Genomic DNA, 17,709 nt, shown 5'->3' on the forward strand with positions numbered 1-17,709 from the left:
GTGGGGTGTGCGCAACGAATCCTCCCCCCGTTGCTGCTTTTTGGATCGAGCCGTTGCTGCCTTGCTTTGCTTGCGCAGGCATCTCTCCGCCCCCCGCCGGGCCCACCGGCGCTCGGGGAAGCGAGGTGTGTCGCTTTGACGGCGAGCTGGACTGCTGGGCTTGGGCCGCTCACAGGCCGAACAGAATTGCCTTTTGCATGGAGGCCCAATAGAATTTTGCATGGGGGCAGCCGTCTTCTTCTCTCTCAGGGGGAAAAAGAAAAATCTCTGCAACCCCATCAGCAGTTTGGTTACCTTATCAACTTAATCAAGCACCGTTCCAAACAAACAAAACTAATCAAGCAGGCGCAACCGGGTGCCCTCGCCAAGCTGCAACATTCCTCTTCTCATGCCATCTCCATCCCAGTTCTTTTCGTCCTCCGATTCCCCTGCTCCCTTTCTCACCCACGCCCACGACCAGATCACCTCGACGTCCCATTCCTCAATGAATATCCCTCTCTTTTTCGCTCCATCATTTCCCGCTTTCCCCCCTCCTCCTGCTCCTCGTCTCCTCCACACATTGCAGGCGAGAACGTGCGCGGGAGTAATACATACACGCGCACATTGCCTTTAGCTACCGCTGTAGTAGTGATCTGGCTGGAAGGCAGCCGCGCGCGCGGCAGGGGAAGCTAACTACTGACTGACATCGCAAGGGGAGGGGGGAGAGATACCGGCCGACCGACGGGGAGTAGGAGTGACCGAGATGCTGGACTGGGCGCCGGTGGTGGTGGGGGTGGTGCTCTTCGTGCTGCTCTCGCCGGGCCTGCTCATCGAGTTCCCCGGCACAACCCGGTGGGTCGACTTCGGCAGCCTCCGCGTCACCGGCAAGGCCGCCACCATCCACACCCTCGTCTTCTTCACCCTCTTCGCCATCATCACCATGGCATGCAACCTCCACATCTACGCCTAGACACGCCCAACCAGCAGCTAGCTGATGATCGTCGCGTCTACCTCTTCATCGTCATCGATTCATCACTACCGAACCAGTGTATACTGTACAGTACCGCACTCTGCTCGGCTCAGTTGACGGCCGGGCATCTGGTTATGCGTAAAGCATCTGTTCATCTGTAATCTGGTTGCTTTTACAAAGGGTGTGTATTGTCAGATATACGGGCTTCGCTCGTATAAATATTCTGAATAAATCTCTAAGATCCATTAGCGTAAGAGGGGTACACCATCTCTTAGTCCCATATTGCTAATAGACGAGGCTGTTAGCGGTTTTCTTCCCAATAAATACGGACGATCCCCTCATGGAAAAGACGCACCATAGACTACTGTACGGGAAGGGCCCCAGGATAGGGTGTCCCTAAGGTGGTCTATACGGGTTAGGTAAAAACTTTTATACACTACTGCACCGCCACTGTAGTCTTCTCCATTCCGTTACGTCGGTGTGCACCGGCGAACGGGAGAGCAGGTCTCCGAAACCGGTCGTCCTTGTGATCCTGCACTAGGAGAGGGCGAATAAGGTTTTTGGTAAGCGCTTCGCACGATTGCTCAAGTTCGTCGCCATGGCTTGTCCTCCATCCAATCTTCGTGTCGTGGCGGACCGTTGTCTTCAACACCAGCTACTGCGATCCTTTTGCAACACCATCATCATTCCGTCAGCACCGCTCATCATCACAACTTCCCGGTACATGCGCCATGATTTGATCTGGTTGTTAATCATATTTTCTGAGATCAGGATTATATTGTTCCTGTTGTCTAGTATATTAGAGTTTTGCATGTTAAGATTATCTCTTATCATGATTTATTTATTTCGAAAATTAATACAATAATTGCCTAATTATTACATCTATATCTGTTCTTCTTGGGCGCGGTTAGACGCAGCAGCCTTGATGCGCGGGACTTAGCATCGGTTTATTTGCGGTGTTTCTTGTTGATTATTTTTGTAATAAGATGCAACAAAGTGCATCGTGATAGGTCACTCATCTAAGCTTCCACCGCAGCACGGATGTCTTGATTGATACTCCCTCTCCGTCCCAGAATACAAATCTATGTGCTGACGGGTGATTTATATGTGCTGGCGGGTGACATTATCACTAGCCAATGCAAATCTATCTACATCTTTCTTTTTTAAAATTTTTTAGACAAGTAAATTAGTATAAAAGTTATTGAATCTTCTACACTAGAATATATATCTACAGTGTTAGAGCAACTCCAAGAGTACTTCAAAAAATTCTTCCCCAAAACTATGTATTGGAGGTTCTTCCAAAAAAAATTTCCTCCAAAAACATATCAATCCATAGCAGATCGCTAATAAATAGCCCCCAATATTTTAAAACATGCCACGTCATCGTATTGGGCCCATCGGAAGGGACGCGTGAGCGTGCGGGGATCAGGATTGGGGGAGAAATGCCAACGCTAAAAAATTAGGGAAGGTTTGGGGGACTGTTGGAGTTCATTTTTTCTCTTTTTTTCCTAAAAAAATATTAGAGGTAAGATTAGCAGTCTCTTGGAGTTGCTCTTATGCATGTAAAAATTATATTAAGATATATATGATAATTATTTTTGCTAAGTTATGACAAGCCTAAAGTCGAGTTATATGAATTTCCGGTGAAGATATTTGTGAACAATGTATAGTCTAATTTTTTAAAATATATTGAAACTTTTATGTCAAGGCTTTGGACTCACAAAATGACTCCCTACCGATCTGTATAATTTTCGGACCATATTTAGATATTATTAGAACCTTTTCCACCAAAAGTTGTAATAGAAGTGACAAATATATTAATAAACTTGTGAAATTTCTTATGTACATTCATTATTTGAGCAAAATTGGAACATGTTTCCTAATTGTTATTTTTCTGCAATTTTGGAATTTTATTTGTGAAAATTTTAGTTCAAATATTAATTAATTTTAATTAATATGGTTACAATCATTTAAATCGTAGAAAATTGCAAATCATTTTTGAAACTCCTACACAACTGCATATATATAGTCTAATACATTTTAAAAGTATATTGGGATATGTACGATTAAGTTTTTGGTTAGTTAGAAATGTTTAGCCCTCCCATCAATATAAATTGAAATGCATTTACGCTAACAGGTGATATAATCATCACAGATGGTCTCCATTTTGCTGGTAGGTGGCAATCATGTCCACCAGCACCAAAAATTAAGGTGCCAGCGCAAATTGTTTCTGACATAGTGTTCTGGTCGGGTGATGGTGGCGCCCGTGACATCACACTTGGAGGGGTCACATTGGAAGCTGCGGCCGCCAACGATGTCTTGTAGATTCATTTCAAAAACAAAAAAAGAAAAATGAAAAAGGAGGGAGAGAGAGAGCTAGGGATGTTGGTGTTGGTGCATGCCGATGCCGCAGTGGCAGTAGGGGCTCAACGACGTGTTGGTGTAGTGGCCCAGCAAGTGGTGCCAGTGGAGGTGACGAGGCCGTTTGCGGTGAAGAGTTAAGTAGAATGATGAATGTGGGCGGATTAAGATTTGAAAGTTGTCCTTGTAAGTTGTCAGTTTTAGTACCATTTTACTATTTTATCTTCTATTTATTTCACATGTTGCCACTTTGATGTGTTAATCATTAGTAGCTGGACAATTTCAAGTTATGATCAATTTTATTAACCAATGATGCTGCCACTTAATTATGTGTTATAAAACTATAATTTAGGCTGTTAAATTTTTTTTTGCCATCTGGAATTTTGAATACCCATAGCCTGAATTCTGTGCCCGCCTCTGAATCGTGGCCTGTTTGGCTGCCGGGCTGGGGAGGGTTTTGTGTTCTCGTGCGGTTGATTCCATGGCGAGCAGCTCTGATCCCCCAAAGCAATACGGAATAACCAAGCCGTTATCGTTGCTTGGGCCAGTGGAGGCGGATCTCCAGAGGACGGCGGAGTTGGAGAAGGTTCGTAATTGCTTCAGTTTCATGTCAGGAGTCTCGTCTCAGTTTCTTTGTATAGTGGTTTCACATTCTCTGTTTCAGATTGAGATTACGTTACCTGAAAATGTTATTTCTGGTGTCTATTTTAATTCCAGTTCTTGGTAGAGGTGGGCCTATATGAGAGCCCCAAGGAGTCTGCTAAGCGGGAGGAGGTGCTGGGGCAGCTTGACCGGGTAATTTCTCTGGTGCCACGCTACTTGCTGTGGACTTTTTGTATATCAGGGAAAATAGAACATTTTTTTGTAGGAATCCAAGGGTGCCATTTTCTTAGCGCAAAATCCTAAATGAATCCATAGTTTCCACTTGCTTCTGTGCATCATTATGCGTGGTAGCTTATTCTTTCCTAAGCACACTCTTTCGGCACTTGCAGTTTGTGAAATCCTGGGTGAAGCAGTTGACTAGTCAGAGAGGATATACCGATCAGATGGTTGAAGATGCAAATGCCGTACTATTCACCTGTGGCTCATATCGTCTAGGGATAATTCTAATATCTACTTCTTCTCTTTTACTAGTTGCACTTTGCTCATCAGCCACCAAAAACAGCAGAAGTTCTGCTTATCAATACACATCTGTATGTGCCATAACCTGCATCTGTATAAAAAGCTGTTGCCTCCCATGTCCCATCTTCTATTCAATAGTGGCATTATGATGGGGACAGTTTACATAATCTTCTTGCTGTGATAATTATAGTTTTGCTGCTCCTTTTACACTGTTATGGATGTCCTATTAAAACAGAGCAATGGAACGTTCTTGTGCTTGAGAAGTAGCGAGTTCAAACTGATATGGACACTGGACAGAGTCTAAACAAAGGGAACTGTTGATTCAGACAAACATGACAGAAAGATGAATAAATATGCAATCTTTACTTAGTTGGTCTAGTAGGAACGAGTGAGTTATCAATACGTGTTATGAGAACACAATTTAATGAGTTAAGAGCCACAGTTTGTCTTCTTTTCAAGTAAATTTGCCGACCAATTTGCCAACTTTTAACATGAAGTCACAGAGATGAGCTTTTTTAAACACCTTGTAGCATTACTGAACAGTTTGTATCCAATTGTTATGGGTCTTGAAGTCCCCAGTCGCTACCACGTGATGTGAAGCACGCGTTCATCTTTTTGAACACCTTCACTTCGTCCATTTTAAGCTAACATATATAAATCGTTATGGTTTATATCTTTTGTCAACCTTGCATCTGCAATTTGCAGTCAGTGTGAAGATAATCTTGTCGTAATTTGAACCATCTTACAGTATGAGAACAATCTCTCATCCGAAAATATCTTGTTTAGATGCCTGAATTTTTTGCCATTATAACATCTTTACCAAACACTTTGCCTTTCCTTTCTGACTCGTTCGAATACTCTTGTTATCCACTTAACAAGGATTGAAATAAGTAATGAGAGTACATTATTATTAATATTAACATCACATAACAAGGATTGAAGAAAGAATGAGTACATTATCAATAACATGAGAGTAGAATTAAATGAATATTATTGTTCACTACTTAGTTAGAATTGAGTTTTACAACCAGCATTTTCAATATGCCGATTGGTGATCAGCAACAATCCACAAGATACACTTTGCTTTGATGGGACTTGAAAAAATTGGAATGAGTAGTACAACATTGGCTTTGAAGTATGCATGGTGTAGGAAAATGTAGGCGAGATGAGGCACTCTTGGTTCTTGCATACCATTGTTGCTTGTTCATCACTGACCATAGTTTGAGTCCATGCTCAGGCTGCTAGGCTGTTTTTTCTACCTTAGGAGCTGTTTGGATACCAGGGCTAAACTTTAGCCCTGTCACATTGGATATTCGGATGCTAATTAGTAGGACTAAATATGAGCTAATTATAAAACTAATTGCAGAACTCCTAGGCTAATTCGCGAGACTAAACTATTAAGCCTAATTAATCCATCATTAGCAAATGGTTACTGTAGCACCACATTGTCAAATCATGGACTAATTAGGCTTAATAGATTCGTATCACGAATTAGCCTCCATTTATGTAATTAGTTTTGTATTTAGACTATATTTAATACTTCTAATTAGTATCCAAACATTCGATGTGGCGGGGGCTATAGTCCTCGTGAGCCAAACAGGCCCTTATTGACCATATTTCATAGTAGTTTGTTGGGTTACATTGCTATTAAGTGGCTTCTGATCCAAGATGGATCTTCTGAAGGTAGGCATGCTACAAGCAGGATAAAAAAAAACAAATTGTAACAGACCATTTACCGCTGGTAACTGCTTCTAGTAGCTTGTAGATACCTATCCTGCCAGTGGGTGATTTAAAGAAGTTTTGATGTAACCTTGATGCTTATGATTGTGGAAGACCACACCAACACTATATTTTGGGAATTTTGTTGTGTAAAAGAAAAAAAATAGAAGACGCTAACCAAAATTAACCAGAAACATAGGATTAACCAACTGCTAACTGCCTGATTACTGGCCACCGACCTATCTCTGTGGTTTAATATTGGTTTGTCACTGATATGGCTATATTGCTGAGATATATAGAACAGGTAGCTCGAGGTAGATGGAGATCTCGCCCTCATGCTGGAGGCTCTGATATTTAATCCTCTACTTCTTGCTTGCCTTTTACAGATAAACTGCTGTGCTGTATATAAGAGCTCGTCTCTAAGAAACTGACCAAATTATCTCTAATAAACTCAATCTCTAATGGCTAACTTATTCCTTAACGAAACTAACAAACCCACTAGATTTCCCTCAGCCACGTTCGGCTGAGTTCTTCTTGCGCTGAAACTGAGCACCAAAGAATTTGTCCATAGCAGTCATTCTGTATTTTATATATACTTTTGATTATAATGCTGACTGTAGAAAATAATTTTCTATAGATGACGTGGAGCAGAGTATCTTTTTTGTTTAAAAATTTCTTTGTACTTTATTTTTTCGTATATTATATTTCTGCATAATTTTATGTTTCTCATTGTAGGTTCATGGACCTGGGGCTGGTATTGATACTCTTTGTGTTGGACCTTCATATGTGAATCGTGAGGTGATGTTTTCTTTCTGCTATGTTTTATGTTTAGACATAGCATCGTAGCCTTAGTGAAGTCTTACGTAGGATTTGTCTGCAGGAAGATTTTTTTATCGTACTGCATGAGATATTAGCACAAACAGAGGATGTGACTGAGTTGCAACCTTTACCTGATGCACATGTCCCTGTTATGAAATTTAAGTTCCATGGAATATCAATTGACCTTCTTTATGACAGTATCTCCCTCCTAGTGGTACCAGCTGTAAGTTTCTTACAAGATATTACCCTCATTTGATCAATTATTTATCTCAGCTCTTGTAGGGTAAACTTAGCCTACCCCAACTTGCTTGGGACTGAGAGGGTTGAATGTTGTTGATCAATTGTTTATCTGTTCAACTTAGATATCTCTTAATAAAGGTATCCGAAAGGTACTCTCGTTCGAGCTATTCTTTTAGTAACAACACAGAATAAAAATGCAGAACTTTCTCTGCTGTTGACTCCACCAAATCATTCATTTCTTTTGCTTAGTGTCCTTAAATTATGAATCTTCATTTACTGGAGGGTCCTTCTGCCTCGTGCTGTTATATGCCTTTTTATTCCCAAGAGATACATCTTTAGTTGGCATGCCACTGCAGGATTTGGATGTCTCTCAAGGATCAGTGCTTTATGATGTCGATGAAGCAACTGTCCGTAGTCTTAATGGTTGCAGAGTAGCGGACCAAATTCTTAGACTTGTTCCAAATATTGAGGTTGACTCGAGGAATCAGCTGTGCTCGTTTTGTCTTTTGAACTGTTTCTTTGTTTTGTCTATAATGTCTGATTCAATTCTTCTTTTCTTGCAGAATTTCCGCATGACATTAAGATGTTTGAAGTACAGGGCAAAAAGAAGAGGTATTTACTCGAACGTAAGTCTTCCCATCTCACAATACTCGTGGGTAACTTTCTCTTGACGTGATATGACATCCAATTATTGGTTCTGCCAGGTTACTGGTTTTCTTGATGGTGTCAACTGGGCTTTGCTGGTTGCACGTGTCTGCCAGCTCTATCCTAATTCTGTTCCAAGTATGTTGGTCTCACGATTCTACAAGGTTTTTTCCCAGTGGCGGTGGCCAAATCCGGTTGTGCTTTGTTCCATAGAGGATGAACTTGGTTTCCCTGTTTGGGATCCACGCAAAAATCCTCGAGATAGATCTCATCATATGCCAATTATAACCCCTGCATATCCGTGCATGAACTCCAGCTCTAATGTTTCGACAAGCACACTTAGGGTTATGATGGAACAATTTCAGTTTGGTAATAAAATTTGCCAGGCAATCTTCTTTGTCAACATTGAAGTATATCTTCATAAAATTTACCCTGGCCATATTTATTATGCCCTCTGGTACAGGAAATTGAAATGAATAAGGCCCTTTCAATTTTCCGAAGTGTACAAGAATTATCTGCAGGTTGATATCATCGCCCAGGATGATGAAGACCTTAGACTTTGGAAGGGATGGGTGGAATCTCGACCGCGGCAGCTAACTTTGAAGGTAATGTGCACCTGTTTTATCTGATTATTAATCATGCAAGCTGAATCAACTTTCTAGCTTTTGAGCAGCTTATATTTTTTGGAACCAGAGGTGCTTGTAGGGAAGATGTACATGGTTTGGGGTGTCACCGTTAATAGTTTTACTGTTGGAGTCAGTTGCTATTTTGATTGGTGGAGTCAGCCTATGTTTCTCTGAGTCAATCTTTTGTTGATTCCTTCATGATTTTGTCTAACATGAATGTTGATGCTGTTTATCTATCATGTACTGAACTAAGATAATTTGTCGTCGGTTGTGAGCAGATTGAACGTGATACATATGGAATGCTGCAGTGTCATCCATGCCCACATGAGTATGCAGATCCTTCCAGACAGTGTGCTCATTGTGCTTTCTTCATGGGCTTATCGAGGAAAGAAGGTGTGAAAATACAGGAAGGTCAGCAGTTTGATGTTCGTGGAACAGTATAGTAGATGAGTTTAGGCATGAAACCAACTTGTATATGTTCTGGAAGCCTGGGATGGAACTAGCTGTTTCTCATGTTAGGAGGAAGCAGATCCCAGCTTATGTATTTCCAGAGCGAGTGTTAGCATAGGAGACCCGCTCAATTCAAGACATGTGAACCATCAGCAGCAGTCTAAAAAATATGATACTGAAGATGGCACACCGACCAGACCTCGGGACAGTCAGCTGAAGAGAGAGCATTATTATGCTGGAACTGACGGTGCTGAACCCCCAGAGCTGCCAAGAGGTCATCAGTCAGCCCAGTTCACCCAAAAACTACATGTAACACTCAGAAATGCGTAAAGAGAAAGTATGTTTTGTACGTGAGAATATGTAAAGATGATAGCCAAAAGTTCACTTTTAAATTCGTCGCTCAGAAGGATGAATAGATGCAATGGTTGCGTAGAGATCTTCGAATGCAATCAGTTTGACTACTCATTTGACTCGTTTGAAGTTCCGATCATAGAGTTGCCGGCGTTAGCTTTCAACCCATAGCTACTACAGTAAGCGGCGAGTTACAGCCTTACAGGAACCGAGTCCTCTTATTTTTCCTGCCGAGTCCCTTTGTTTTTTTTCTTTTTCCCCTTCCACCATATACATTTCTCATATTCCAAACCCTATACCTTGTCTCCTTTCACCGCCGCCACCCTCCTTTTGCCATGTACCAAAAGGGAGAGAGGGAAAACAAGAAAAGAGGGAAGAGAAGGGAAATTGGGGCACACCGCCGTCCTTCATCGCCGTTCCTCTCAAAAAATTGGTGGTGTTTCCTTTCCTCTCTCTATTTTTTCTAATCAGTTGCCTTACCTCGCTGTTCATGGCAGTGCCGTTATGTGTGGTGCAGTCTAGAACTTTAGATGCAATCGAACGGGCTGCTGTGAGTCCGTGACGTTCGTTGCTAGGGAGAGGAAAACGATCGGAAGTCGTCATTGGTATCGCCGCCGTCGCCGTTGCCCTTGCTATTTTTAAGGGAAACCTTAGGTGAGGCATGCCTCTGCTGTAATCCATGATTTTCTTAAGGTTTCAGATGTTCTAGCACATGCGTGTAGCGGTATTCGACGTCAATAAGGGCCCTCGTCGTTGTTTTCAGCACGTAAACCTGTGGGAGATGTACGTGCTAGAAGAGCTGTTCGAAGCATCTGAAGGCGACTGCCCTCGCCTTCGCAAGATCTGCGTCAGTCGGTGCCCGGACCTGAAGAGGCTGCCCTGCGCCCCTTCTCTGACGGAGCTGGTTCTCCACTGCGGCCTCCAGCTCCCTGACATCCTGGAGCTTGCGTCCCTGGTGTATCTGAAAATCGAAGGCTTCCATGGAGTCAGGTCGTTCAGCTTGCTGGCCGCTGCGGTGCTGAAGAAGCTGGAGATCAGGTCTTGCAAGGAGCTCTCGTCGGTGGACGGGCTGTCGGCGCTGAGCCGCTGATGACGGTTCAGAGGTTTAAGATAGCAGGGTGTGCCCCAAGTTTGTTCTGCCAAGAACCGATAGCCTGACAACCTGAATGTAATAACTTGGTTCAGTGCTTGTTTATATTTTTCATACGGATTATTACACGGCAATGTCCAACACTGATATGACAAAAGACGTGTGATTAGCCTTCCAGCTCAATTGGCGCATGTTGACACTGTACATGTGATCTGACTGACTGATTGCAATTGCAAGATATACTAACAAACCTTTAACCATGTGTTTGAGAAGACAATTGTCAATTGGTACCCTCCTGAGACACGACTTTGTGAAGAAGATATGAGGAGTCCCCTTTTGTCATATGGATGAAATCAGCAACAAGACCAGGAGGAGCTAGCACGTGGTGATTCCCAGGAAATGCGGTGTCAATCCTATAACCAAAGGCAAAAATCTCCTTTTGACCTAGCCTGTTGTGATGACATGTTCAGAGCCACAGGACTCACTCGGCAAGCACGTCACTGACCATATGCATCTCCCACCGAGCTATGCACTACTATGCATGGTGGTTGAACCTTCAGCGCGTGTACGGCGAACCAAGATTCCTCCGTCCACTCCATGTGGCCGGCCAACAACATTCCTTTCTTCAATCAAGTAGCTCTCTACGCCAAGTTGTAGTAGATTATTGGCGCCACGTACCCGAGGCGATGTTTTGCTAGCTCGTGCGCGGAATCCGGGTGGCAAGCTAGTGCCGGCATGTGAAGAACACATGCACCGGCACGGCGGCACCACGGGAACACTTGGAAAGGGTATTCCTTCAGGTGGCGCGTGCTCCCCTCCCTGACTTTTTTCCTTGTGGTGCAGTGGAAAATTCTGCAGCCAGCAGCACTTGCACCACTGGGTTTTTGCTTGCAATCTGCTGGACATGTGCGGAAGATGAGAGGGAGGCAGGTCGTAGTTGTGGTGTGTCATGATCCAGCATGCCATCCAGGGGCAGCAAGGATCATCAGAAGTATATTCCTCTGTGGGTTCAGGTTGTGGTCTTGGAGACAACGCAGGGAATGGCGAATGCCATTTGCTTTTTTCTGAAGCAAAGCCGAGGGAGCCTTCATGGTAAATCTGATGTTAAGAGAGGGTGGTGGTGGTAAAAACGAGTAGCAGCGTACAGATTGAGCAGAGGTACATGCGTGCATGCATGATTGTTCAGTAAATTTTTGGTGACGGCGACCTCCTATGTGTTGTGAGATCAGTCCTGACACTTTGTCCATCCAAATTATGATGACGTCGTTGATTTTGTACATAATATGGTTCAGTCAAGCTACTAAACGCCATTTTCCTCGTTACTGCCCTGTTACCCACTAGAGTACCGCTGGTGCAGCGGTGGTGCTGAGGAGGTGGAGCTCCCTCGAGTTGAATGAAGCGATGACGTTGTGTGACGTCAATGTCCCAATGCAATCTGACCGTCTAGAGTTGCTGTTATTCGTGTCGATGTCCTAATCTAATCAACTAATTGGAGTTGTTTGTGGAGATGAGTTGAGTTCGGCATGTTGATGCCCCAATCCAACTAGCCGTTGTTGTTTTGTCTGAGTTGAGTGATGCTTTGGAATGGTGCGGTGTTTTGTCTGAGTTGAGTGATGCTTTGGAATGGTGCGGCGTGTGTTGCTGTCTCCCATCCAACCGGCCGATTTTTTTTTCCATTGGTTGTTTTCTCCAATCTAAGCTTCATCTTCTTTTTATTAACAATTATCAAAGCTGTAGAAAATGATGGAAAACTATACTACAAACATTGTTGGCCACTTGGAAAAAATACTAATGGTGATAATATATGCCTATAGCATACGTAAAAGATATTTCCATGCTGTAATATTTATTCTTCTCAAATCGTAGCATAATATTTTAAAGAGTAAAGTGCATGGCCGGTCCTCTAACTTATCGAGATGTGTCATTTAGATCCCACACTCTTAAATTGCAAAATCAACTCACTAATCTCTGTTTCGGCCATCACAGGTCCAAACGAGCTTTGACCCGTTCTGCTACTAGCTGACCTGGCGTGCCACCTGGATCCAGCGTGGGAGGGCTGCTGAGCAGGCCGACTAAATATGCAAAGGCCCCCTTAATTCAGATCCCTCATTTTATATATTTAGTCATATGCTAGTTGTAGTGTGTAAATTGGACTTTTCTCGTAGAAGAACAGAAAGAGCATGTAGGTCTGCAGGTTGTAATTGGAGAGAGTACAACTTCACATGCCCAAAGCAACCCCAATTAGAGCATCTACAGCAGTTCTCCAATAAATATTTTCTAATAACTAGTTAATGAGGATATCCTAATATCACTTTCGTTGTTATTGGGAGAGTTGCTTTTGCAGTCTCCCAATAATCTCATCACAATCCAACTGCCGTATTGGGAGAGTCAGAACTCCTCCTTTATCTAGGGAGTTGTCCCAATAATTATTGGAAAAAATGAAAAATAAAGGGAGATTGTTTGAGCACTATTTTCTTATCAACTCTCCCAATATGTTAGTTGGATTGGGGAAAGAGAGACTGTTAGAGATGCTCTCACCCTCTCTTTCTGAAACGCAAATTATGCATATGTTTAGTGTACAAATTTTGTATGAAAATATCCTATAATTTCATAAACCATTTTGTACAGTATCAATTTTGTAACAGTCGATAATGTATGGTAATGATCAAACAAGCTATTTCCAAAGACTACTTTGAAATCCTAATTAACATGCCCTTCGAAGGAACTAGAACTAACGACGTGGAAATAGTAGAGCACAATCATTGCCAAAGGACAAATAACATCAAGCAGTTGCTATCATCAATCAATTATCAATTTAACACTACAGAGTCCAGGTCAAGTCGTTCTTAAATGCACAGCAGTAGTCCTAAGTCCTAACATGTCTCTGCCCCTAGCAGCTAGAGATTCGGATGTGAACCTTCCATTTCAAGTCCTGCTCCAGTTTGTACTGCGTGTTTTTGTTTCTCGCATAAAGTGGAGGTCCCCTGGCTAGGCAAGTACAGTCACAATTTAAGCGGAAACTACACGGAAAGTCGAAAAGGACGTTTTACGCGCGTGTTGCAACGCGTTCAATCCGGTGGGTCTAAGGGCCCGTTTGGTTTAACGGAGTTTAATCCCTATTGTATCAAATATTTAGGGGGTGTTTGAAAACACCCTAAACTTTAGTACCTGTCACATCAGATGTTTGGATACTAATTAGGAGTATTAAATATAGTCTAATTACAAAACTAATTGCACAGATGAAGTCTAATTCGCGAGATGAATCTATTAAGCCTAATTAAGCCTAATTAGTCCATGATTTTACAATGTGGTGCTACAGTAACCATTTGCTAATGATGGATTAATTAGGCTTAATAAATTCGTCTCACGAATTAGTATAGGGTTCTGCAGTTAGTTTTATAATTAGCTCATGTTTAGTCCTCCTAATTAGCGTCCGAACATCCGATGTGACCCTTCTAAAGTTTAGCATCTCATATCCAAACAATAGATACCAATTAAGACTATTAAATATAAAGTTTAGCATCTCGTATCCAAACACCCTCTTAAATACCAATTAAGACTATTAAATATAGACTAATTACAAAACTAATTGCACAGATGGAAACTAATTTGTGAGACCAATCCATTAAACCTAATTAGTCCATGATTTGATAATGTGATCCTACAGTAAATATGTGCTAATCATGAATTAATTAGGCTTAATAGATTCATCCCGCGAATTAGCCTCCGTATGTATAATTAGTTTTATAATTAGCTCATGTTTAGTTCTCCTATTTAGCATTCGAAGATTCGATGTGATAAGGATTAAACTTTAGTTCAAGGATCCAAACACTTCTAAACCTTCTCAAGATCCGTTCCTTTTTGTCCCAGGCGAGTGTATTCAAACCGTATGCAATTTTTTTTAAACATGTCCTTTGGATTGAGGGCTCGTTTGGTTGGAGGTAATTGGTGGGAGGGAAAGGGACTTTAGGTATGAGAGACTAAAATTCTCTTGTATGTTTGGTGGGCATGGAATTTTAATGGGACGAGGAATGGGAGTTTAGAGGAGCAATTCCTACGAATCACTTTCCATGGGGAGGGGTGGGAATTGGGTGGAAGTTTATTTTAAGTGCTTAAGTGCAAGATGGATGCATCTACACCGTTAATCATGTCTTAAGATATGATTTCCCCCTTCTAAAACCCTTATACCAAATAAGGGATATGAATCTCACTTAAATTCTCACACTTAATTCCTTCCAAAAGACAAACAAAGGAATGAGACTAAAAATCATATTTCCAAGTGAATCTCTTCTCCAACTCCCACCACTAATTTTCATGCCCCTTCCTATTAGTTGCCAAACGCATCTTGAGAGAAAAAGGTGTCATGTTACATATGTTTGATTGCTTGACAAGTTAAATCTGATACAAATGTGAACCACTCATTCTTTTAGCACACCCGGTCAAAACAACCACAGCCACCCATTCAAATTTTTAACTCAACAGAACAACGCATGTAACGGTAGAAAACGTAGTATCATGCTAAAAAATAGTTACAGTACACAATTTTTTTTATTATCATGAGACAAGATGTACCATCTCAAAAAAATGTACTCTACATGTATATCGATTCAAATTACATGAATACAATTCGTACAGATCTTGAAACAGAATACAACTCGGCAACATGTTCCACACATCATATGGATTACTAAAGCACATATCCATCAAAATAAAAATAATATTTAAAATTAAATAGCATATAATACCACCAAATTTTATTTGCTGCTTTCTCGTTAATAGCACATATCATCCATGTACCAAACATGTATACCACCAAAAGAGCCCTATAACAGTATGAAAATTGCCTATTTTGTTATCCACATGAAAAAACTATATCAACGTCATAGCTTTTCAGCCCCAAGTACTCTAGAGTTGAAACCCAATAAAAAGAGTCACAAATTAGGATTTGGACACACGAATAGCTATGTTTCAAGCACTTCTATCCATAGCTAAATCTTTGGATATATTCCATCCTTTCAAATCTTATTTTATTGACTCTTCCCATCTCAATTTTAATCTTCCTCTGCCTCTCTTCACATTACTATCACGCCTTAAATTCCACTACATACTATACCTCCGGAGGCTCAAACCATCTCAGTGTTAGTGTTAGATAAGCTTATCTTCTATTGGCCTGTCACATCTATCCTCCGGACTCGACCACGGTCTCGTGGTGCCGCTGATTGCGATGCACCGGAGGTCGACGAGCTGCAGCACCCGGCCGAGTTACTGTCCATGTATCTTCTTGGTACCTTCGAGATGAATGCTCGGAACGCATGCCCTGTTGCCTTTTTTTGACCAATGTATTTTGGCCAGTAGTTCTCGGCTGCCTCAGCTATTTTTGGACGCACTTGGGATCAGTAACAGCGAAATCTTCCCTATTTCCCACGTGTTGTAAAAAACAGCCTGCATAATCTACGGTGGAGCCAAACAAGCAAATTGTAGATGGTAATAACAATCTACTCCTAGGGAGCCAAATTTAACAATCAGATTGTAACAACAATATGTGAGTATGGCTACGTGCATCCTTGGTTGATCCAGTGGTTGGGATAATTTTTTTTTTTGAAACGAGCTGGCAGGAGAGCTGCCACTTTATTAATAAAGAGGAATGCTCGAAAGGCGAAACAGACTAGAAAACTTTACATGCTGCACACTGCAAGCTTAGCTCGCGGACTGAAGAGATAAAAGGAACAGACACCCCTATATACACTCAACTGCGCCTTGCGGCGTCAAGAAACCGCTCCAGATGCATAGCACCTGCCGCCACCCACGTGGTTGCCTCGTCCCTTATCCGAGCCACTAAGCGGGGGATGGATTGTTCCTGATGCTGGAAAACCCGCGCATTGCGCTCTTTCCAGACCTCCCACAGGACTAAGATGATGAGAGATCTCAAGCCTTTTTTGTTAGCGACCTGCGCGCCTGCTAATGCAGTCCACCAGTCATGCAAAGCGTCATGTGGAGTCCAGCATTCCGGGTCAATGGCCGGGCACCTCGTCCACGCGCTTAGTTGAGCCCAGACGTTCCTTGTGTAATTGCATGCGGTGAACATGTGTAGCCCCGTCTCTTGAGTTGCTTCACAGAGAGCACAATTTGGGTTGCTCGCCCATCCTCGACGTTGCAACCGGTCCGCTGTCCAAATTCTGTCCTGAATCGCCAGCCAGCTGAAGAACTTACACTTTGGGGGCGCCCACGGCTTCCAGATGATGGTTTCGAAGTTGGTGTTTGTGGACCCGAAGAACTGCGCTCGGTATGCTGAATTCGTGTTATAGTGACTGTCGGCCGTCAGTTTCCATCGAATGGTGTCCGGGACCCCTAGTCGAAGTTGCAGACGGCTCGCCGCATTCCAGAGTTTCTGCAGCTCGATGAAGTGTGTGACCGAGAAGCTCTGGTGCTGTAGGTCAATATCTGTGACCCAAGCATTGTCTGTGATGGCTTCGCGCAGCGATCTGTTCTTCCTTTTTGAAATGCTGAAGAGGTTGGGCGCCATGTCCCGGGGCCTTTGGCCATCGATCCAGCCACTGTCTATAATTTTATTTCATCATCTACAATCTATAAGAGTATTGTTACAATACATCAATCCTCTCCTACTCGATTTGCTGATGTACTCTCTCCATCCCAAATTATAAGTCATTTTCTAGATTTATAAATTTAACTATGTACATGCATACACGTTATGTCTATGTATACATAGCAGAAGCTATGAATCTTAAAAAGCGAAAATAAACTATAATTTGGGACGGGGGAGTACACTCGATGCGTAGCAATCCACAATCTGTAATGATGCAACAATTCGTAAAGGAAGCAAACCTGCTATGTGACTGTGAGCTCAAGTACACCATCCACGCATGAGGATAGAGTGAGGCCACTTCATGTTGAGCTTGGCGATCGTTGCAGTGGTAATCTGGTGTAAGATAGCGATATATGCTAATTTTGTTTGGAAATACTTATTCACTATTCAGAAGATAACAATGCTGCCAAATATAACTTTTCTTTTTCTAGACGCGGTGCGTTACTTTCGCTTTCTCCTTTTATCACTAAATGATATGGCAGGGGCTGTTCCCAATCTTTCGATGAGAGGAGGGGTAACTTCGATTTGGGGGTGGAATCAACGTTGGCTGTCCGACTACAACAATCACAGGATGCTGCGCCTTAGCAACAGGTACACCGATTCCGACGTTGGCTGTTCTTGCCGGGCCAAGAACACCCTTGAACCTGCTAGCAATCGAGAACAAGCAAGAACAAGATGAACAAGCAAATAAACCCACGGATTTGAAACAAATGAAACCTGAATCACGAGTTGG

General features: G+C 42.4%; 1 protein-coding gene and 1 pseudogene across 1 annotated transcript; one reads left to right on the forward strand and one right to left on the reverse strand.

Annotated features, from left to right (window-relative positions):
- Positions 1-3,738: 3,738 nt before the first annotated feature.
- LOC117864676 (nuclear poly(A) polymerase 4-like) lies at positions 3,739-10,645 on the forward strand (annotated as a pseudogene).
- Positions 10,646-16,118: 5,473 nt separating this feature from the next.
- On the reverse strand, positions 16,119-16,895 carry LOC140223459 (uncharacterized). The gene has a single exon (XM_072295300.1). It carries the CDS (start codon positions 16,893-16,895, stop codon positions 16,119-16,121), a length of 777 nt encoding a protein of 258 aa, XP_072151401.1.
- Positions 16,896-17,709: the final 814 nt, after the last annotated feature.

This window comes from Setaria viridis, chromosome 7 (genome assembly GCF_005286985.2).
Source record: "Setaria viridis chromosome 7, Setaria_viridis_v4.0, whole genome shotgun sequence".
NCBI lineage: Eukaryota > Viridiplantae > Streptophyta > Magnoliopsida > Poales > Poaceae > Setaria > Setaria viridis.

Bases quoted from the DNA above. Each gene is read 5' to 3' on its own strand.
- LOC140223459 (XM_072295300.1), bottom strand. From the start codon at position 16,895: ATGGCGCCCAACCTCTTCAGCATTTCAAAAAGGAAGAACAGATCGCTG.